Source organism: Coenobita brevimanus, chromosome 23, assembly GCF_032717465.1.
Source record: "Coenobita brevimanus isolate Jiangsu-jjx chromosome 23, ASM3271746v2, whole genome shotgun sequence".
Taxonomy (NCBI): domain Eukaryota; kingdom Metazoa; phylum Arthropoda; class Malacostraca; order Decapoda; family Coenobitidae; genus Coenobita; species Coenobita brevimanus.
The window spans coordinates 56,252,702-56,277,642 of NC_136976.1; the positions used below are offsets into that span (position 1 = coordinate 56,252,702).

The 24,941-nt window shown below is 42.4% G+C and overlaps 1 protein-coding gene across 2 annotated transcripts in view; it reads left to right on the forward strand.

The window, feature by feature from the left end:
• Positions 1-24,941, forward strand: part of Smurf (SMAD specific E3 ubiquitin protein ligase) — a 416,911-nt gene that overhangs the window by 267,955 nt on the left and 124,015 nt on the right. For both annotated transcript variants that reach the window (XM_080267279.1, XM_080267280.1), the window contains exons 5-6: positions 4,002-4,162; positions 14,054-14,154. In XM_080267279.1, the coding sequence (XP_080123405.1) occupies positions 4,002-4,162; positions 14,054-14,154 (262 nt within the window). The remainder of the gene's footprint in view (positions 1-4,001; positions 4,163-14,053; positions 14,155-24,941) is intronic.

Here is a 24,941-nt window from a genome sequence, read left to right on the forward strand (position 1 = left end):
GTCTCACTACTATCCAGCATTACACTTGTAACACATGCCGCATACAAAGATCCCTTAGCACGGAGAGAGAGCCCACTCAATATTAGGAGCAGCAACAGCCTCCTGAACTTCTTCCAACCACTCCTCACTCTTGCCACAGAGCTGGCTCCTGCTCCATCTCCAGCACATAACATGTCTCCCAAATAACAAAACGCTTCCACACACTCAAGAGACCAGCAAGTTCAATCCTTGTATGCCTGGCAATATCCACATGCTTTCCCCAGCGCACCACACACGTGAAATCAGTATTATCTCGCAGTCTACCTCTAATACCACTACATCTCTTATGCACCCACTTATCACAAACACTGCACAAGATGGAATTACTTCCCACGCTCTTGCGGCAAATCGCACACGGCCACTCTCCCTCTTCTTTGACAGTGCCGCCCCCAGCCGCAGATACCATCACTTGTTTTCTCTGCATTTATTCTTAAGCCCCTATGTCCCATACCATCTCTCCACTTCTTAAATCTTTCCTCCGCCTCCCTTTCATTCACTGCAGCCAACATCAAATCATTAGCATACATCTCCCTAGGGAGTCCATTTCTGAAGTCATGTGAGAGGGCTTCAAGTACCATGATAAACAACAAGGGAGTCAGGACTCACCCCTGATGCGCACCAACATTCACGGAAACTCATCACTCTCTCTGCGGTTTCAGTATAGATAGGTAGATATACTGTACGAGTATGTTGGAGTTTTCTCAGTTGTTGGAGGAGTTTGACTATGACTAAGGAGTGAGGACTGAGGAGGTTAGAGCTGAGGAATAGAGGTGGACTGATGTGTCAGCTTGTGAAGTGTGAGCAGTGAAGTGTAATAATTTAATTCATTTATATACAGTAGTGAAGGATTAACCCTTGTTTTTTAGTAAAAACATTCAAATATACTAATAGTAATAATTGAAATACATATTTTAGTATTACTGTAACTTTAATTTCATATATCCCATTCATTACTTTTGACAATTTCCAAACTTCATAGTCGCCTATTGTTAGTCAGAATAAATAAAGATATACTTGTAGTGGATGAGTAACTAGAGATGATTTTTAACCCCCTGATTATGAAAAATATAATCCCATACTTAACATAATCTTTTAATGGTATCCAGAATAAAGTGAAACTGATTCTCTAGTACTGAAAGGGATAAAAATGGTTTGCTTTTGCATCTTTGCATTTGTGGAACTGCAAATTTCAATTATTTTGGAGATTTGCAGTTGCAGAAGGCAATTTTTTTAGTCTGCAGATTTGTGTTGCGGAATTGAATTTTCATTTGCAGTGCCCACCTCTGCTCTCCCATGTACAGTACATCAGCACTTGATGCCTTCCCATTCTTGAAACTCTACACAGCATTCTTCACTTCTGCCAGTAACTCTACCTATCTCAGGCATTATGTTCTTTCTCCGAGTACCACCAGAACTACTGTAATTGTATTTGCCACCACTTTGCTCTCACCGGTCCCATTCATCAGTTTATCATTTTTTTTTTTTTTTTTTCCGCATTAGGTATTACCATATTCTTTGACCCTCATCCCTCACATTTTTCCCCTCTCCCTTAGTCTGAAATTTTGGCATCCCATTTCAGAGTAGTCAGCCATTTTCAGAGTAGTTTGCGTTCATATTTCCTTGTAAGGCTTCATTTACATTTTTTTTTTTTTTTTAATCAATTTCTTCATGTTTTTTACGTTCAGTATGCACCATACTCCTTCCCTGTTTTATTAGAATTTCTTACATCCACGCTATTCACTTTTTTTTTTCTTTTTTTTTTTTCTTTTTACTGCACTTTCAGCCTTTGCAGCCCACCTTGCTGGACTTTTCTTATTAGTGACTGCTCTTAACTTGAAACACCACACACATTCCTGACCAAGTACTGCCAGTATGCACTTCAGAAATGTCCCAGATTCATTTTCTCCCAATTCATTGACACTAATCCCTCAACTACTTTTTGTTCTTTTTTGCCATTGCTTTGTCTCAGCATTTTCACTTTGTCTTTCATACTGTGAATACTTCTCTAACCCCATCTCCAGGCTCTTCCCAGTTTCACCTTGCATATCACAGTCATATAGTCAGATAAACCACTGGATTGTCTTATGTCTTTGTGTCATCACCACTCCCAGCATTTTTCTCTCTCCAAGCACATCTTTCTGTATCATATATAATATTTAGTTCTTATTTTTGTTTAAAATAAGAATTGCTGATGCATAACCTTTCCTGACACATGCCATTCAGTCACTCTTATCATCTCTTCCATTTAGGTCTTCCAATAAAAACTTTCACTCCTGGGCATCTCTCCTTTAGCTATCCACTTGGTACCAAAATGTGGCCTTTCTCTTTTCTGTCATTACAAGGTGTATATGCAACAATCAGCACCATTTTCACTATCTTCAGTCTAAACTTTATTTACATACACCTCCAGTTCATACATTTGCAATAAATCTTTCCTCTGCCAGTCATCACTATTCAACAAAGCAACTTCCTTTTTACTCCACCCACGTGTACTTACACTTGATCTTGCTTATTTCACACCATCCCAGTCATCCATTTCACTCCTTTCTAACTTAGTTTCAACATCATACTTAGCTCTTTTAACACATTATTTCCACAGTGTGGTAGGTGATGGCCATCAATCACTTACTTGATGGAATGCTGCCTACTTCTTCCTTCACCCTTACCATTCTTTTTCTGTATCTACCCTTCTCTCTTCCTGTTTTTTCAATTCTTTGTTTCTTCATTCCAAGTCAGGTGGCATTATACTGAGTGACAGGCCTAATAGTTTCCTTTAACCTGGGAAACGTATACAACGCAGGGTGGTAACCAAATAGTGGGATGATGTGGAGCCTGCTGTGGTGCCCGTTGACTAGGTGAAGAGACAAAGCAGCATCCAGTTGGGAACCAGTCTTCCAAACTCAGTGCCTTACTGTGACAAGGCACTGTCTGCAGCAGAAGAACATCAGTTCACTGCATGGAACAACCCTGCAGGGGCAGTTGCTTGCCTGCAGTTGATGGGTCTGCTCAGCCACACAGACTGGGGTTATTGAGCAACAGGAACAGTTTCCACAGGCTTAGATTCTACAGTCACACCTTTCACATTACGAAAAGCTCTATGAATCTTCCTAGACTTCATGGGCTGTGGACAGGCACAGGACTCAGATTTGATGTGTACCAGATCATTCTGAGGGATATTTAGAGGGTGGGGGGATCCTCAGTCCTCACCACCCACTACCTTTTGCCTTTTAGAATGCAGAAGTGATAGGAGCAACATCCTTTCTCCCCATCCCTAGGGATTGATTACAAGGTTAGCACCCAGTGTAGAAAATGGTTTCCTGGAGTGCAAGGAACCATTTGGCATGTCAGTCAGTGTAGTCACCGTGAGGTAACACCTGATCAAGTGACTGGATATTGGGTGCTCCCACCTACCACAGTACATTCTCTTTTATAAACTTTCAGCCTACCTGTTACATTTATCATTCATTTATAGGTATGTATACTTTTACAGCTGTGGCACCTAATGACATTCAGTCTACATCATCATCATCATTGCCTCCATAACCATACTCCACACCTTTTCAAGGTGTTTATCATTGAATATGTGAAAGAAGAAGTTTAAATTTCCACCTCAACATTCACCACCAGTACCACTACTATTAACTTTACCATCATTGCCCTGTGTTTGTTTTCAGAGTATTTATAACTACTTTTGACATATTCCCAACTGCCTCAGATTGAGTTATCATTTTAGTGTTTCTTGGAAAACATTACAGTACTTAAAATTATGAATTTAATTATCACAGCTTTGAAGAAGCAGTTCATTATATTCTGTATTCTACCTGATTCACTAGCAATACCAGTACAGCATTCACTTCATATTTATCATCTCATTTATAACTGTAATTTCATAGGCTGTGCTAGCCTGATAGACAGGTATGTGAATACATGTTTGTGTACTAAAAGAATGTATGTTTGTACAGACCAGCGGCTGGACCTGACACGGGCGGGGCATGATGATTGCGAGCCTGTACGTGGACAGATTGTGGTGTCACTTATGTCACGTGACGGTCGTGGCACTGGCTCACACAACGCTGTTGTTGACACACTCGGCAACCTCTCCTCACCTGACGACCTGCCAGAGGTACCAGCTATACACGCATTGTACCTCTTACTGCTCCCTTCACTTTACCATCCTGTACCAGTACATCACATTACATTACCTTGCCTTACTTCTCACATCAAACACCTTACTTCACACTGCCTCATGCCCCACCTCACACTGCCCATCAACTAACTAATGCTCCTTCTTCCCACCTTCTAACACCCCCACCAGCCCCTCTCCTACTTCCTCCACACCTCCTGAGCCTAACCCACCGATCCTTCCTGCACCATCCAGTCCCCCAACCTCTCCCATTCCACCTCAGTCTAATCCACCTCAACCCATATCTATTATCACAATGTTCTCCTACCCCTTTCCCTCTACCCACACGCCCACGTCCCCCCCAATGCAGCAGCACCCAACAGACATCTGACACACAAGATAAACATTCTTCAAATAAACATAGATGGCATAAACACCAAAAAACTAGAATTCACACAATTCATCAAAGAACAAAACATACACATTGCCATCTTACAAGAAACAAAACTACACAGAACACAAAAAACACCTACTTTTCAGAATTTCTCAACCATCAGACAAGACTGGGTAGACAATGGTGGCTGTGTGCTCATCACCCTGGTACACCAATCCATCAGTTTTTCAGATACTAGTGCACATACAGAGTCTTTTTTTCCTGCCACATGACACCACAACAGAAATACAGTCAATTAAAATATGCACTGGTAACAAATCACACATAATCACCAGTACATACATTCCACCCCAATCATCCCCCACAATACCATGCGGTTACTCTCCTGAGATACACCACGTCACCATCATACCCATCATTATCCTGGTTGGTGATTTTGGCCTGGCATGTCAACAACCCTGACACTGACAGAGGGCTGGTACTACAATCCAAACAGATATCTTTTCATCCTCAGCAATCTCCATCAACATACCGATATCCCACACCCCCAGACATCACCTTTTGCTCCTTAAACCTCGCCCACACAACATCCTGGAGAGTGGTCAAAACCTTTGGCTCTGACCACCTCCTAATTATCACTACCAAAGCCAGAATCACCCCAGCTGGCCACAGATATACATACACTAATTATAAGAGAGCCAACTTGGAGGCCTTCACAAATGAAACAGAACAACACTTTGAAACATTAAACAGTACACCCATCACAGACATCAACAACCACTGTGCACACTTTCAATACGAATGTTATAAAAACACACACACACACACACACACACACACACACACACACACACACACACACACACACACACACACACACACACACACACACACACACACACTCACACACACACACACACACACACACACACACACATCCCTAGAGGCAACAGAAAGAGACAACCCCAACTTCACACCAGAAATTCGAGGCCTCATCAGTCGACAGGACACACTACAACATTCCCCAACCCCATACACAAGACACAGTACAACAGATACAAGCACTCAACACTCAGATAAACAATAAAATATCAGAGCAGCAAATACAAAATTGGAATAATATCTCCAAACACTTGATCACAAAACAAACACCAGCAAACTCTACAAAACACTAAACAGCATCACACTGTCTGACAACAACACTACACAATCACACACTGCCATCACAACAACAGACACCATACCCTCAAACAAACAACAAGCAAACACTCCCATCAATCACTTTTCACATGTCAGGCATTTAAACCTCCATTGCAATGACTGACGTGTCATCCAATGCAAGAGACAGTTCCCCTCAGACCCAGACTTTGCACCCTTCACTTACAACTAGACGAAGCACATCATTAGCAACCTTAAGCACTCATCTGCCCGTGGCCCAGACAACATAAGCAACATACATATTAAACATCTTGGACCACAAGGCTTACAAGCACTCACCAACATATCAAACTACTGCTACTCACACAACATAATACCCAGCATCTGGAAGCATGGTACTGTCATCACTATTCCCAAACCCAACAAAGACCCCACATTACCTTCCTCACACTGCCCCATCACACTCCTCTGCACCTCCTCCAATGTCAGTGAACGACTGGTATTACAATTAGCAACACCTCACATCCCCCAAGCCCCATCATAACATGGTTTTAGGCCACTACACTCCACAAACACTCTTCATACAGACCTTACACAAAAAGTTTTCGATGAATGAATTCAGTTAGGCCACCACACAGAACACTCCTAGTCACACTAGACTTTAGCAGAGCTTTTGATGCCATCCCCCACCACAACCTCACGAACAAAATATTCAACACAAACATTTACAGTAACACAAAGAGATGGCTGACAAACTATTTAGCAAGCAGATGTGCACACGTAACATTTTCAGGTCAGTCTTCGAACATCAGAAACTTCTCAAACGGTGTCCCCCAAGGATCTGTTTTGTCCCCTACACTCTTTAACCTATACATGCATGACATACCCACACTCCACACACCCCAGATGCACATAGCTTCCCATGCAGACGACATAACACGCACATGTCCACACCAAAACGCAAACACAGCCGCACACATCCTCCAACCTTACCTCAACACACTACACAAATGGTTCACCACAAACAGACTCACAATAGCCCCAGCCAAATCCATAGTGACTCTTCTCACAAACTGGACAACAGAACATAGTCACACTCCACACCTCACAATAAACAACACTCCCATACCTCTTCCCCGAAAAAAAAAAGAAAAAAAAAAAAATCTTGGCATAACATACATCAATATCATTTAAACAACACATCACAAACATTAAGCTAACACCAAGACTCAACGCCCTAAGGTCTCTTGCCTTGACAACATTTTTGGACACATCAAAGAAACCACCACCACAGTATACAAATAGTATATATATATATATATATATATATATATATATATATATATATATATATATATGTTCATTGATGAATTAGGCAAGCCCTGCTTGGGCTTCTAACCTCACTGAAACACACTAGAACACTCTACAGACCATACAGAACAAGGTCTTAAAAATAGTCACTGGCTGCACAGCTACTACACCTACAAACCACCTATATCAAGAAACCAGAGTCCTCAGAGTCAAGGATCATCTTGACATGAGAGGCATACAAATTCTTGCTGAAGCCTCAACAAACACACACCATCCACCACACTACATGGCAGCACATCCACACACACCAAGGAACATCAAAACAACACCCAGGGCATGATATCATACACAAATACTGTCATCTCTCCCCTCTCGCCTGCCTCAAACAAGTTTCCAGACACATATCCATGCTCAAATCACTTGCCACTCCATTCAGTCACTCAGAGACAAAACACAGCTGTATGCATGGCCTTCTGATATCCATCCCTCCGAATCCAACCTCCCTCGTGAGGACAGGGTCCAATTGGCCAGGCTGAGATGTGGGCATCATCCAACCCTCTTGAGTTATCAGAAGTGGCTGAATGGTTCCATCGCTGATGCCTGTCTAGGATGCAACACTGCAGTCCATACTATCAAGCTCATTATGGAAGACTGCATTGCAGACAATCACCTGCACCAACAGCACAACATACCAGGGCTCTTGTTAACTGCCGATGGTTGCAAGCCATTTGGCTCCTAAGGTTTCAGATTTACGAGCCAAATAAATTTTTAGTAGCCAAAGTGACTACGAGCCAAAATATTTTACGAGCAGTTAACATATTTATTTATTTATTTATATATTGTCTATTTTTAAACATTTACAGTGGCAACAAGGAAAGACTTAATAATCAATCACAGCGTGCTTTTTTGTTCATTTAAGTGAGATGTACTTATTATAGAGTTTACTGGGTTTTGAAGTGGATATATTTTCCCCTCGCCACAAGGCGACTTGCATGTAAAATTTGTTCGCCGAAGGAAAAAAATACTCGCATTTGCGAGCTGTGGCTCGCCAAACAAGAGCCCTGCAACATACACTCCTTGAGAGCTCTCTGGGAAAGCCTGCTCTCGGCCGTGGCCATCCTTTGGGACTCGGGGCTGTTCGGCCAGACTGCCTAGGGAATTACCACTACTACTACTGTACTAATTTTCTCACACCACACCCCACCCCCTGGGGGTAGGGGGGTTTTCAAGAATACTCCCCCAGTATCCCTGTTTGTCATATGAGGCGACTAAAAGGGTTGGTGGAGGGTTAGTGCCCCTCCCTGGAAAATGGCTAACTAAAATGATGAACAAGATGCCTCAGACAAGGACTGACCAAAGATGACGACCAAGGACCTGACAAAGGACATGGTACAGATCGTGACGTGGAATGTAAGGGGTGCAAATGAGGTGAAAGAGAGAGAGATTGTCCAGGTGCTTGAGGGTGCAAAAGTGGATGTATGTGGAGTAACTGAAACTAAATGGAGAGGAGAAAGTGAGAGAATGGGAGTATGGATGGGGTATATGTGCAAGAGTAGGTGAGAAAGAAAGGGCAAAAGAAATAGTGTGTACTGTTGTGAGTAAAAGATGGAAGAAGAACGTAAGAGAGTATGGATCAGTTGGCTCATGGATTGTGTGGGTAAGATTGAAAGTTGGACTACAAATATGGGCGATTGTGTGCGTGTATGCACCAACGCAAGATTGTGCAAGCAGTGTGAGAGAAGAGTTCTGGACAAATGTGGAAGTGTGCATGGAAGAGTTTGGAAGGAATGAGAGAGTGTTTTTGATTGGTGATATGAATGGTACAGTAGGGAATGTGAAGGTGGATGGAATAGTTGGTGAGTGGGGTGTGCCTGCTGAGATAGATGAGAATGGCAGTGCGTTAGTGGACATTTGTGCCGGGAGGGGGTTGGTGATAGCCAATACCCTCTTCAGGCACAAAATGATCCACAGGTATACATGGCGAATGAGAAGGCTGGGTGGTGAACTGAATGAAAGGATGGCAATGATTGATTATGTGTGTGTGGATGAAAGGATGCGAAGATGTGTAATGGATGCAAGAGCTTATAGAGGTTGGGGGAGTGGACTTTCTGACCACTGCTTGGTGGTGGCCAGAATCAAGACCCAAGTAAGATGGAGAAATAGAAGAAGGGAAGGATGGGAGGAGGGAGTAGTTGCAAGGAGAGTGGAAAGGTTACAAGAGGGTGAGAAAAAGGCAGAACATAAGAGAGAAGTGGAGGAACGATTGGGTAGATATGAATTGGAGCAGATGGGGTATGTGGAAGGTGTGTGCAAGATATTCACAGAAGAAATATGTGCAGCATGTGATGTGGTGTGTTGGGTGAAGAGAAGACAGAAGGGGTTGCAAGGAACAGCATGGTGGAATGAAGAGGTGAGACAGGCTGTGGCACAAAAGAAAAAAGCATACAATGAATGGATGAGAAAAAGGGCCGTGGAAGAAGTTGAGAGGTGGAAGAAAGAGTTATATGTAGAAAGGAAGAGAGAGGTGAAAAGATTAGTAAGAAGAGAGTAGATGAGGAATTTGGAAGGAATTTGAGTGTGAAGTGGAGGGACTGTAAGAAAATGTTCTGTAAAGAGGTGAAGAGAGTAAGACAGGGTGGAAGTGAAGTTTGTACGGGAGTGAAAGATAAAAATGGTAGATTGCTAGTGGAGAAGAGAGAAAAAGTGAGCAGATGGAGAGAACACTTTAAGGAATTGTTGAACATAGAGAATGGAAGTAATGCGAGTATAAGTGGCTGGGGAATGGCTGGGAGAAGGAGGGAGGTGAGAAGACAGGAAGAAATCGGTAGAATAGAAGTTGTGGAAGCAGTGAAGAAAGTCAAATTGTGGAAAGCCCCAGGAATTGATGGAGTGTGTGGTGAAATGCCGAAGCATGGGGGAGAGATATTAGTGGAATGGATGTGGAAGATGTGCAGATTGGCCTGGGAGGAAGGTAGAGTCCCGGAGGATTGGAAGTCGGGTATAATTATTCCCTTGTACAAAGGAAAAAGGGAAAAAGAAGTGTGTGGTAATCATAGGGGCATTTGTTTTCTTAGTGTAATAGGAAAAATGTAAGGTAGAATACATATGGACAGAGTTGGGGAAATAACAGAGGAATTAGTTGGAGAAGAAGAGGGAGGCTTTAGAAAGGGAAGAGGTTGTGTAGATCAGATATTCATTCTTAGATCTTTAGTGAAAAGGTTTCTAGGGAAGGGAAGGAAGTTGTATGCGGCCTTCATGGATTTGGAGAAAGCATATGACAGGGTGGATACACAAGGATTGTGGAAAGTATTAAGAATATATGAAGTAGATGGGAAGTTGTTGAATGCTGTGAAAAGTATGTATGATGGTGCTAAGGCTGCAGTGCATGTGGATGGTGAACTGAGTTGATTTTTCTCTTTGAAGGGTGGGTTGAAACAGAGATGTGTCATGTCTCCATGGTTGTTCAGTCTTTACATGGGTGGGGTAATAAAAGAGATAAAAGGTAGGGCAGTGGATGTTGGAGTGGCCCTAGTGAGAGAGGGTAGTGTTTGGAAATTCCCAGTACTGTTGTTTGCAGATGATACTGTTTTGTTAAGTGAAGATGAAGGGGAGCTGCAGGGCTTGGTGGCTGAGTTTGGGAGAGTGTGTAAGAAACTGAATCTAAAGGTGAATGTAGGGAAGAGTAAAGTGATGGTCTTTGAGAGAGGTGAAGTCAGTGAATGTACAGTGAGGTTGGATGGTGAGGAAATGGAAAATGTGAGTACATTTAAGTACTTGGGTAGTGTGATGAGTAAGGATGGAAGTTTGGAGGGTGAAGTGCTTGAAAGGGTACAACAAAGAAGAAAGGTTGCTAGTTCCTTGAAAGCAGTGATGAGAAACAGGGAAGTGAGCATGGAAGTGGAAAAGTTACTACATGACAGTATTGTGATACCAACTCTAACGTATGGAAGTGAAGCTTGGAAGTTGTTGGAAGGACACAAGTCAAGAGTGAGAGCAGTGGAAATGAGTTATTTAAGAGGAGCCTGTGGAGTCACATGGAGAGACAGGCTGACAAATGAGGATATAAAGGAGTGTTGTAGTGTGGATGTGGATGTGATAGGAAACTTTAGGAGGAACACTCTGAGGTGGTTTGGCCATGTGGAGAGGATGGAGAGTGAGAGACTGATGAGGAGAGTGTATGTGAGTGAGGTGGAGGAGGCAAGAGGGATGGGGAGGCTGAGGATGAGATGGAGGGATGGCGTGGAGAGGTGTATGAGAGAGGGGGGTGTGAGTTGGGAGCAGGGCAGTGAAATTGCGGGGGACAGGGCGACGTGGAGGCGATTTGTTTGTGGCCATCCTGTGCGGGATTGAGGCATCTGGCAATAGATAGATTGATAGTTTGTCGTGTAGAACTCAGATAATGGAAGAAGTGCAATTATCATTGAAAACATACATTACTAGAGAGAGAGAGAGAGAGAGAGAGGGCTGGGGAGAGAATGAGAGAGAGAAGGGGGGGTGGATGAGAGAAAATGTGAGAAAAGGAGGAGGTGAGGGGAGAGTTGATCACCAGCTTGTGGAATGGCAGAACTTTTTATTGTGATGTACAGTGTTGTAGAATGTCATGGCTGAAGTTGTTTTATTTTTTTATGTGATGTGACAAAGTGCTTAATACGCAAGCCTTGGAAATGGGAAGCTCGCTGGATATTAGTGAAATAAGATGCATAATCTTAGCTGACTGGAATAGATGGGTTACTTGAAATTTTGGGACTGGGCAGCAGCATCTGCCAATCTAATACTGCTACTCTCTGACAATATGGTTATTGGCTATGGTCCTTCTCGGTTTCATGGGTAGGAATTCAACCAACAGTCCAATTCTGTATCATCCCATCAGGAGGTGCTTAAGGACCCAGGGACAGGCCTAAAGTCCATACATTAAAAGTAAGGGATTCTTCCCTGAGCAGCAGGAAGTGAGCAATATACCCTAACCACTCTATGATTAGAATCCTCCTGGGCCACATCCAGTTGAATGATCCATAAGGTGAGCAGGCATCCACTTTTCTTGGTTTTATGGTTACCACCCAGTGTTATAAATGGTTTCCTGCAAATCAAGAAACCATTTGACTTGTCTCGCTGTTTAGAGTCACTTGTGGGAAGCACAGCAATGAACAACTGTACAGTGATTATCCCAATATCATCATCATCATCATCATCATCCGGACCCCCTTTCCCATCCAAGGGCAGGGTGAGGAGTAGCAGCGTCCTGACAGCATCCCCATGTAGCTCTGATAAACCAGTGATAATCAGAGTACAGACGGCATATGGAATACATACTAGGTGGGGGTGCTTAATATCCACTCACTCAGTGTAGTGCTGCTCTTGGGTGTCTGCCCTTTCCTCTCCTCCCTCCATTCCTTCCTTCCTCCTCTGTCTTTCTTTACTTCATTCTTTCCACGTTCTTCTGCCTGCGGGTGACTTTACACTTCCTCTTTTGTCTTTCTGTCCGTTCTTTCCTCTTCCTTCTGCCTGTGGGTAACTCAACACTGAGTGACAAGCTGAATGGTTTCCTGTACACCAGGTAACCATTACTACACTGGGTGATAACCACATAACCAAATTGTAGCGCCTGGTAGTTTAGTGGGTAATTACAGCGCTCCAATCAAATTGAGCCGGTGAAGGTTTGTATTCAAGGGATGGTTGGGATTATTGCTCATGTAATGCCACTCGGATGAGTGAGGCTGGTCACTTTCATCCTAATTGGCAGGACCAACTTGCCTAACCCCAGGCTCCTATGCTCCTCATGGGGCAACGTAGGATTGGGTGATGGATGGATTGTTGGATAAACTTTCCCAGCCTTACGTTGACATTCATTGTCCTAAGAGTTATCTTTATCCATCAGATTCCACACAGTTTCACAGTACTGGTTTTCCAGATAACTCAAGAATTCCATTCTGTCAAGACTAGTTCTGTACTTCTTTTTGAGAACCTTGACCATATCTCTGGTTCTGGGACTTGTTAGAGCCTGAGCAAGACCTAAGGCCTAGACACAGGAGAAGGCTTAGTAACTGTTTTGGTAGTCCTCCAGTTTACTGACCATGTGTCTTCCTGCCACACTGCTGTAGCTTGGTGAAATGGAAGAATTATACTCACGTTTAGAGAAATTGTATTTCCCCAATACAGCAACTATACTATGGGACTGTTACAGTCACTGTGGAGCCATTTTGCAGTTGTAAGGAAATATGATTGTAATACAGAATTGTTGCATTATTTTGTCCACAATTTCATCCGCCATTGAGGTACAAGTGATGGTAGAGCAACCCCAGTCTGTCTGACTGAGCAGACCCATCAACCTCAGGCAAGCAGTTACCCCAAAAGGGCTGTCCCATGCCGTGAACAGCTGTTCCCATGTGGTGGACAGTGCCTCGTCCTAGTGAGGTGTGGGGAAAAGTGTGGAATTTTGGTTCCTGGATGGACACAGAATTTACATCTCTCCTCCAGGTTAACAGGGGTGCCACAGTATGCTCAATATCACCTCATTATTTGGTTGTATGGTTACCACCCAATGTTGCAAATGATTTCCTGGGTTATAGGAAACTATGAAGCTTGTTTCTCAGTTTAGTCACCCTGGGAAGAAGTAGGCAGCACTACATCAAGTGAGTGGATGATGGTTGTCACCACCTAACACTTTCAGATGCAAGTAAAGGGGAGAGGGGAGGGAAGAGTATATATTTGTGAGGAAACTTAATATAAACTATGGGATATACTGTACATGTGTCATATGTTATGCAGAATCAGGTTTGTGTTTAATGTATGGTTTGTCAAGTCCATATTGGTCGAGTGGTCAAAATGCTTAGCCATGTACAGTATGTGTGATTTTAGACTCTTAGAGGTGACTGGAGGTCTGTTGATTATGTAGTACAAGTTAGGGAGCTATGGTGGGCTTGTCATCTTGTCATCTACGTCTTAATTGTACTGAATTTCTATGGTCTTGCCTCAGTTTCTCCACCTCACCGGAGTGTTATGGATGACTGTTACCTTGTGGTTTATTGCAGGGATGGGAAGAGCGGCGGACCACTACTGGACGCCTCTATTATGTCAATCACCACGACCGCACCACCACCTGGGAACGCCCAACTCTGCCAGCACACCACACGTATGCTCTCATGTTTTCTGTCTGGTATAGCTTCATGCACTCTGACCTGTGCTAGAAAACATAAGAAGTTACTCACTGACCAATTAATGTAGCTTTTCTTTTTATCCTCATGTAGTACTGTGCTGTATTTATTTTCTACCTCATTTTTTCCAGATACTGTAGAAGACAGTGTGATATCACTTTTTTTCCTCACTCCTAGCGTGAATATCACATGAAAAACATTTGAATTTTATGGTTCAGTAACTGAAGAAATTTTGTGTATATAAAGGTAATAATTATAGCAAGCATTATTTGGTCATGATGGGCATTTGTTTTGTGTATTTAAATCTAATAATTATAGCAAGCATTGTTTGATCATGATGGGCAAATGCTAGTTTCATGTCTAGAGAGTAAGATAATACTACTGTTATCATGGATGAACACCGTACAGAGACACTGTTGGGTTGCCTCTTAGTTGCTGTAGCTTAATGGAAGTTCAGGTGCAGCTGTACATTTTCCTTTTGTGCTGTGGTGAAAATTGTGGCTATCATAATCGTGCTACAGCTTAATTTTTCCTTATTTTAGTAGAAGTGAATTTCCTTTTAGTGCATTAATTTCTTTGGTTGCTTATATCTTTACAGTGTGCTTTTTGCTGCTAAATTGCTGTACTAACTTCACGTTGTGATACAGTTTTGTATACATATACTGGTGTGTGTGCATGTATGTCCTTATTTTAGTAGAAGTGAATTTCCTTTTCCAATCCTACGTTGCTCCATGAGGAGCATAGGAGCCCGGGGCTATGCAAGTTGGTCCTGACATGATGAGAGTGACCAGCCTCACTTATCCCTGAATGGCATTATGTGAGCAGTAAACCCCAACCACCCCTTGGATATGAACCTTCACCATCTCAGTCCAGTTGGAGCGCCATAATTACCCACTAAACCACCAGGTGCCAAAATTTAGTTATATTGTTACCGCCCAGTGTAGTAAATTGTTTCCTGGTGTACAGGAAACCATTTGGCTTGCCATTCAGTGTAGTCACCCACAAGCAGAAGGAAGAGGGAAGAATGAAGGAAAGAAAGACAGAAGAGGAAGAGTAAAATCACCCAGAGGCACAAGGACGAGGAAAGAATGAAGGAAAGAAAAACAGACGAGGACGAAAGAAAAGAAGGACGGAGGAAAGGAAAGGGTAGACACCTGAGAGCAGCACTACATCAAGTGAGTGGATGATGAGCGCCCACACCTACCACACACACACACACACACACACACATATATATATATATATATATATATATATATATATATATATATATATATATATATACACATATATATCATCATCATCATCATCAGCCGTTTGAGTATCCACTGCAGGACCGGCCTATCCTGACCGAAGTCGGGACGATACAGCCAATATATCTCTACCAAGTGGCTTAAGCTGTCTGGTAGAGATTGTATGTACGGTGAGAAGTGCTTGTAGTGTTGTATATATATATATATATATATATATATATATATATATATATATATATACACACACATATATATATATATATATATATATATATATATATATATATATATATATATGTACATATACTGTATATATATATATATATATATATATATATATATATATATATATATATATACATATATATATATATATATATATATATATATATATATATATATATATATATATATATATATATATATATATATATATATATATATATATATATATATATATATATATATATATACATATATATATATATATATATATATATATATATATATATATATATATATATATATATATATATATATATATATATATATATATATATTTATATATATACCTGAAGTGATCTCAACACGTGCACGAAGTGCGAGGAAATGAGTGAGAAGCACAAAGAAACGAGTGCAAAGCACGAGAAAGCAAGCGCACAGAGTGAGAGCCCTCCGCAGGAGCAAGTGTGAGAGTGCCTGAAGTGCCCACGAGCACTTGTGTGTATATATATATATATACCTGTATATATATATATATCTCATCTCATTTCACCTCATCAGCCGTTTGAGTGTCCACTGCAGGACTGGCCTATCCTAACTGAAGTGGGCAATACAGCCAATGTATCTCTATGTATCACACACATCCAAAGCCACTGCAACACAACAATTACACTTACAAGCACTTCTCACCCTACATACAATCTCTACCAGACAGCCTAAGCCACTTGATGGGGATATATTGGCTGTATTGTCCCGACTTCGGTCGGGATAGGCTGGTCCTGCAGTGGATACTCAAACGGCTGATGATGATGATGATGATATATATTAATATACACACACACACACACACAGTAAACCCTTGATGTTCACAGGGGTTAGGGAACAGAGACCCCTGTGAGAATGGAAAATCCCTGAATATCAAATAAGTTACCTCACCCACATGGAAAATATGCCTACACGATAAAGAAAACAGTTTCTGATGCTTTAATGATAATGGTAAATGATAATGCATGAACATAATGCAAAATACAATAAATTGTACAATAAAGGGTTTTAAAAATATATACAGTAGCATACAGTACAGTAATGTCAATCTGTTCTTGTTAATTCTCATCAGTGTACATTCTCCTCAGTTCAGCTTTCCATCACAAGGTTCAGTATTTCTCACACAAAAAGTTACCACTCCACTTAAAATTGCACACTGCATTATTTGTTGCACACTTGCACTGTTATTTGGTGATATATATATATATATATACATATATATATATATATATATATATATATATATATATATATATATATATATATATTTTTACATTGCACATGAGAGGTGGCTATGGAACAATGGGGATTCGAGAGGTAATGACAGCTGTGGGACAAGTGGGTGAGTGGATGAGACGAGTGAGATGTGGTTTTCAAAGGGATGGCGCAAAGCAGGCTAGATATGTAGATACCTCAGATTCGGGTTCTGCGCATGTAAACACCGGACAGCCATCTTGGCTGAAATGTCAGTCTGTCAACTTGCGTGGGCAGTACCACTTCATATCTTATCATATATAAAGGCTCCAAAAATGATTGCACATGTCAACCTTGGTCACCTAATGGCAGCACAGGATTGTTGTATGTGGCCACCATAATTATCATAATAAGTAGGTGGGGGCGCTCACCATCCACTCACTCGATGTAGTGCTGCTGTCGGGTGTCTGCCCTTTCCTCTCCTTCATCCTTCTTTCCTTCCATCCTCTTCTGTCTTCCTTTACTTCATTTTTTCCCTGTCCTTCTGCTTATGGGTAACTTTACACTTCCTCTTCTGTCTTTCTTTCCTTCATTCTTTCCTCTTCCTTTTGCCTGTGGGTGACTCTACACTGAGTGACAAGCCAAATGGTTTCCTGTACACCAGGAAACCATTTACTATGCTGGGTGGTAACCATATAGCCAAATAATGGCACCTGGTGTTTTAGTGAGTAATTATTGCACTCCAATCGGATTGAGCCGGTGAAGGTTTATATCCAAGGGGTGGGTGGGGTTGATTGCCCATGTAATGCCACTGAGGGATGAGTGAGGCTGGTCACTCTCATCTTAAATGTCAGGACCAACTGCTTAGCCCCGGACTCCTACGCTCCTCATGGGGCAGTGTAGGATTGGATGATGGATGGATGGATGGATAGGAAATTTCATGACTTAACCCAAAATTGAGTATATCTATTTTTATGTTGATTGATTGTATACTCAACCATTACATGCTGGTGTGTGTGTGTGTGTGTGTGTGTATATATATATATATACATTGTTTCACTTTTGAAGGCTCCAAAACGCATGCATGCGTTGGCCCTGGTCACCTAATGGCGGCTCTCCATGCTGCACGATCTGTTGCAGCCTCCCTGTCCAGTCCCTTAACCCTGAGGTCACACTTAATAACTTCGTCCCGTGTCTTTCTCGGTCAGCCCCTCCTAACCCCACCCCCAATATTAACACTTACCTTCCTCACCCAGTTATCATCCCTCATCCTCTCCACATGTCCAAACCATCTCAATCTACCTCTCCTCATCACAACACCAATACACTCCAGTCCCATCCTACCTCTCAACTCTTCCATCGTGAACCCAGCCCCCCCAGACCTTGCACGCAGGGATGCACTACACATCCACCTAATCATTGTCATTTCTGTATGTCTGAGCCGGCGAATATCCTCCTCCTTCACTGTCCAGGTCTCACTACCATACAGCATTACACTCCTAACGCATGCTGCATACAAAGACCCCTTAGCACGTAGGGAGAGTCCTCTCAGTGTCAGGAGAGGCAAGAGCCCCCTGAACTTCTTCCAACCATTGCTCACCCTAGCCACAGAGCTAGCTCCAGCCCCACCTCCAGTCTCCTAAGTAACAAAACTCTTCCACACACTCAACAGACTCACCAGCAAGTTCAAATCTTTCATGTCTGACATTCTCCACCTGCTCTCCCCGACACGCCTTACACATAAAATCAGCATTATCTCGCAGTCTACCCCTGATACCACTACATCTTTTATGCACCTATTTATCACAGACACTACACAAGATGGAATTACTTCCTACGCCCTTGTGGCAAACGGCACATGGCCACACTCCCTTGTCTTTGACAGTACCGCCACCAACCCTAGATATCATCACTTTTGTTTTATCTGCATTTACCCTTAAGCCCTTATGCCCCATACCATCTCTCCACTTCCTAAACCTTTCCTCGCCTCCTTTTCGTTCTCTGCAATCGACACCAAATCATCAGCATACAACAACTCCCACGGGAGTCTGTTTCTAAAGTCACTTGAAAGGGCTTCAGGTACCATGATAAACAACATGGGACTCAAAACTGACCCCTGATGCACACCAACATTCATGGAAAACTCATCAATCAAATCTCCATTCACTCTTACCTGGGTCTGAGCACTCACATATATAGCCATAACCACCCTAACCAGCCACTCCTCCAAACCCAGCTTTCTCATTGCCCACTTCACCACTTCTCTAGGGACTGTCAAAGGCCTTTTCCAAATCAACAAAAACAAAATAAAGATCCCTTCTCCTACCAATATATTTCTCCTGAAGCTGTCGAACAATGAATATGGCATCAGTGGTCCCCCTACCTGACATAAACCCAAACTGCATCTCATCAATATTCACTCTTTCTCTAACTTCTCTAATCATACCTTCAAAAACTCTCTCCATTACCTTCATTATCTGATCTAAAAGCTTTATACCTCTATTATTTCCTCATTCTAGGGCATCACCCTTCCCTTTATACACATTTACAATTACACTCTTCAACCAATCACCTGGGACAACACATTCATAAATAATCCTATTTATCAGGTCAGTGACTAACTTCACCCGTATATCGCCTGAGGCCTTCAACATTTCGCCAGTCAACCCAGACACACCTACTGCCTTCCCCACCTTCATCTTGCCTATTGCCTCACTTACAGTAGCAGCATGAATCAAAGGCCAAGGGCCAGACACTGGATCTGCTGGCTCCAAACCTTCTCTGTCCCAGTCAAACTCCTCATTCAACAACCGGTTATAATGCTCTCTCCATGGATCTTTAATATCCTCACTGTTCACCATTACCCTTCCTTTATCATTCTTCACACTTCTGACCTATAATATCCCGATTATCCCTCTTCACCTGACCTGCCACCCTAAATATCATATTTTTCCTTTCCCCATGATTTAGGTTATCAAGTAAAAGTCCCTGTGACTCAGATTTTGCCCTGTATACCTCTCTTCTAGCCCTACGCTTGGCAGCCAAATATTCCTCTTTGCTACTTCCCTTCTTCCATTCCCGGAAAAGCTTTCTTTTCTTCTTAACTGCAGCTTCTACACCCTCATCCCACCACCAAGTAACTTTATGTCTTGGTGGTCCTCTTGTCCAACCGCATGTTACATCAGTACCTCTCAAGAGATTGTTCTTGAGGGCTCTGCACTGTTCATTAACACCTCTGTCTACGGCTCCCTGTTCAGCCACCACTCTCCTCATCTCGCTATAGAAGGCATTCCTTACTACTTGGTTTTTCAGCTTCCATATTTTCCTCCATGTACATATGTCCACTTTTTCATCACTCGTTCTTTAAGCATCACATCACAAATCAGTAGTTTGTGCTGCTGCACACACTCCTCACTTCCTATAACACTAACATCCCTCACTAACCTCCTATCGGCCCTCCTAACCAGAAAATAATCTATCTGACTGCTATTTCCCCCAGACTCATATGTAATTAACTTAATGTCTCTTTTCCTAAAATATGTGTTGCACACAATCATGTCCGTTGCCTCCCCAAACTCGAGTATCCTTTCCCCTTCTGCATTCCTTATACCATATGCACATCCCCCATCCACTCCTTCATAACCTTGTGCTGCTTCACCTACATGACCATTTAAGTCCCCTCCCAAAACCACTATCTCATCATCCCGCATACCACCCACTACATGTACAGTAATCCCGCATTTTTTGCGGATTTTTTGTCTACGGTTTTGCCCTCTCGCGGATTTTCTTAGCATTAATAAGTTCAACAAAAATATCCTTGAATATACAGAAAAAAAAAAAAAATTGAAATTCCCGCAGCTTCCAATTGTAGCGCGGTAAACTCACGCCACCCTCTGTCCCATTCCCGTGGCCCCTCTGCCAGTGTTACCATATCTAGCATAATTTTATTCATTTAGCATAATTTTGATCAAATTTTCGAGTCTGGAATATTTTTTAGCATATTAGAAGTTTTAGAATCATTCTAGCATAATTTAGAATGGAATAGAATATTTTTAGAATAATTTTATAAAAGCTACAAATCAGAGAGAGAGAGAGAGAGAGAGAGAGAGAGAAGACTAAGGCAAGAAGATGTTTGAATAATTGGTTACTTTCAGTTTGGGCTTGGTTGGGTTGGATTAGGTTAGGTTGGATTAGGTTAGGTTAGGTTTTAGGTTAGGTTCGGTTTGGTTCGGTTAGGTTAGGATAAGTTTGAGCTTTGTACTTTACCCATGAAACCCAGGTTTTCCCGATGGATTTTGGTATGATTCATTCGATTTTCTGCTTCATTTCAGTCGGAAATGACCATTTTCTGTGTTTTCCCCCCTCCCTAAAACCCCCGATTCCCCAAAGATCCCTCATTATTTCTGGGGGATGGGGGGGGTCATATCTCAAAATCTGGTTATTTCCGACGGAAATGATGCTCAAAATCGAACGAATCACATCAAAATCCATCAGAAAAACGTAAGTTTCGTGGGAAAAAGCAGTATGGGTAGATACCGATATTTATCCTCTTACTGTATGTAGGTTCATTTTAATATTTTCATAGTAAACAATACATAATTAATATGTTGCACGAATATGTATAGAATTTTATCATTTAGCTTCAAGTTAGCATAATTCATTTTTTACTTGGAACAACTATGCTCAGTCTAGCATAATTTTTTCATTGCCCTAGCATAATTTCGTTGTTTGGATATGGCAACACTGCTCTCCGTCCCGCATTCTTCAGTCCACGCCTGACTGCCATAAGTGGCTGTTGTGGTTGTAACCGCACTATGATATGAGCCTCTTGCCTCCCACTTGCTTTCCACATGGCCCCAGGACGTAAGCCAGCCTCACCAAAGGCTAATAATACAATTAGTAAGAACTCCAAAGTGACAAAACGATCAAGTTATGACCTTAGCAGAGAAAATTGTGTTACTGGACAAGCTAAGAAACGACCGTGCGAGTGTTTGCTATCACCAGTTAATGCATCTTTTTATTTTGTACTGTTTTGTTAATAAATGTGTAGATAATTGTGTATTACAGTACGGTGTTTACGTTTTTCCTTCATAATGGAGTATGTGCTTTCAATCTTGTAAGAAGGTATTTCGGGATGAGTATGGAGGTTTCGGGACAATTCGCAGTCACAACAAACACAAAACAATTCGCCTTCATTAATGAAGATAGCTATGGGTGACGCTAGAATATAATTCAAAGGCGACTACAGCGAGGAAGAAACAAGTTAATTATTGACTAAAGGTGCAACTAATAAATAATATCCAGAACCTACGCTACTGAACATAGACTTTGCTGGATCCCCCTGAAATATAGTTATTAAAGTATTGATTAATTAATAAGTATATTTATAAAAGTATTGATTAGTATATTTATAGAATGGCGGGGAATCGTCCAGGGTGCGAATTGTTCTGAAGGGGAATCGTCCATGTTTTGACGGGGAATTGTCTGACGGCGAATTGTCTCGCAATCAGTATGGACATGGACTGTGTGATGGGCAGCATGGTGGACAAAAGTGCAAGTTTTCAATTGTTAATAGAGTATTCGCGGAATTGACTTTTCGCGGGGGTTACAAGAACGTAACTACCGCGAAATATGCGGGATTACTGTATTAAATAATCCCAAAATCTATCTTTCTCTGCTTCATCCAATCCTGCCTGTGGAGCATATGACGATATAATCGCAGCTATCCTTCTGTCGAACAGAATTTTCACTACCAATATCCTATTGCTTACTCTCATAACATTCATAACATATTTCACCCATTTCTCCGCAACCATCACACCAACACCTCCATATCCGTCTGTCCCCCCTTGCTGAAACAACGTATAGCAACAGTCCTTCCCAACAATCTTTCTGGCTGATCCACCCCTGTACCGGACTTCCTGCAAACACACCACATCCACCCACCTCCTACTGAATGCCTCAACGACTTCTCCCGCTCTTCCTCTCAAATTTCCCACATTCCATGAACCCACCCTCATCCCCCTGGGTGATTTACTGTCCTCAGGCTTGCTTTGAAACTTTATCTTGTGTTTTGTCATATTCATTATTAATAAAGGGGGATAGACATACCACAGGCCCCACTTACTGCATAGTCCCAGGTCCAGGCAATGTATCTGGGACCCCTAGCCCACCAGCTTACCAGTGGCTGTGGTAGTGGCCTCGGAGCACCCTACCAGGACAGCTGCTTGGACACCCTCCAAGCGCGCCTTGGCAATGCAACTATCCCGCCATTATACACCCACTGATAGGGCAGCCTCTTGGGTCGCTACTCCTAGGTTCGGGCCCCTCTCTATTGGGCGGAAGTGGCAGCCTGGGAACCACAATGCCCTGTACCTTTTAGCACAGGCCTGACCCCCATCTCGCCCTGGATCCACGATCTATGCCGGCAGAACCCCCGTCACGCCTCCCCCCAGAAGTCCGCCAATAGGTAGCGGGGGCAAAGTTTTCTGGACGCATGCCCTTGCTGGCGCCAACCCCTGTAACATAGTTGGATACGTTGTGTGAAATGTAAGGTGCATGTGATGTAGTGGATAGGATAGTTAGAGGAAATGTGTGGGAGAGTATGCTGGTCTACTCTCCATGTTACTGTCACACTGAAAAGGTCAGCAAAGGGGGATGGTTAGATAGCTAGTGAAACAGGAGCTCCAGCTCTTCCTATCACCAGCATTCCCATTCCCCTCGGGAGTACCACCCTGTTCGGCCTGTGCTACGGCCTCCTCCTAACACACGCAGGTAAAATTCCCAAAATTGCCTGTTTTCAAGGCATCATATCTTACCTAATATTAGACCTAGAACATCCAGTAAACAACCAGAAGACTCATCGATCCCTCTTCTTTCCACTGCAAAAACCCCCTGAAGGCCAGGCATTGGCATTGAGGAATGAGGAGATGATGAATGGGGGTAGCTTTTGTTGGCATGCACTGGCTGTGTCCCAAGGCATGCTCTCGCCCTTTGCTCTGGCGCCCTGGCTAGCTGATCATTTCCCTGTCGCCGTCACTTCCTCAGGAGTACTGTGCACAGTGGTGTGTGGGGCAGAAGAATCTGTCTGCCTGTCTATTGCCAGATGCCTTAATCCCTTGTACGGGGTGGCCACAAACAAGTCGCCTCCATGTCACCCTGTCCCCTGCCAATTCACTGGCCTTCTCCCAATTCACACCTCCCTCGCTCATATACCTCTCCACTCCATCCCTCCATCTCATCCTTGGCCTTCCCCTCCCCCTCTCTCCCTCCACCTCACTCACATACAATCTGCTCGTCAGTCTCTCACTCTCCATCCTCTCCACATGGCCAAACCACCTCAATATGTTTCTCCTAATGCTTCCTATCACATCTACATCCACACCACAACACTCCTTCACATCCTTATTTGTCGATCTGTCTTTCCATGTGACTCCACAGGCTCCTCTCAAATAACTCATTTCCACTGCTCTCACTCTTGACTTGTATCCCTCCAGCAACGTCCAAGCTTCACTTCTATATGTCAGAGTTGGTATCACAATACTGTCATGTAATAAATTTTTCACTCCCTTGCTTACTTCCCTGTTTCTTATTACTGCCTTCAAGGAACCAGCAACTTCTCTTTCTTGTTGTACCCTTTCAAGCACTTCAACCTCCAAACTTCCATCCTTACTCATCACACTACCCAAGTACTTAAACATACTCACAATTTCCATTTCCAAAGAGAAGAATCAAGTTTATAAATTTTACTGTAGCTGCACATACAACATACAGTAAAGCACTTACCAACCTACAACACTTAACCTGTGGCAGAACTCTTGTTATAACTTCACTAATACCTGATTTTCTTTGAAGTAGCTTCATTTGTCATACAGCCTACTTCTCTGATTCTGTTCATTAATACAAATATAGGAATTACTCCCTGACATTTCTGTTTTCTTGACCATTCTTTTCAATAGCCTTACTTTTATTTCACCTGTCATTATTTCATGTGACAGAGGCACTTTTTCTATTTACACACATTGTTATATACTGTACTGTACACTACATGT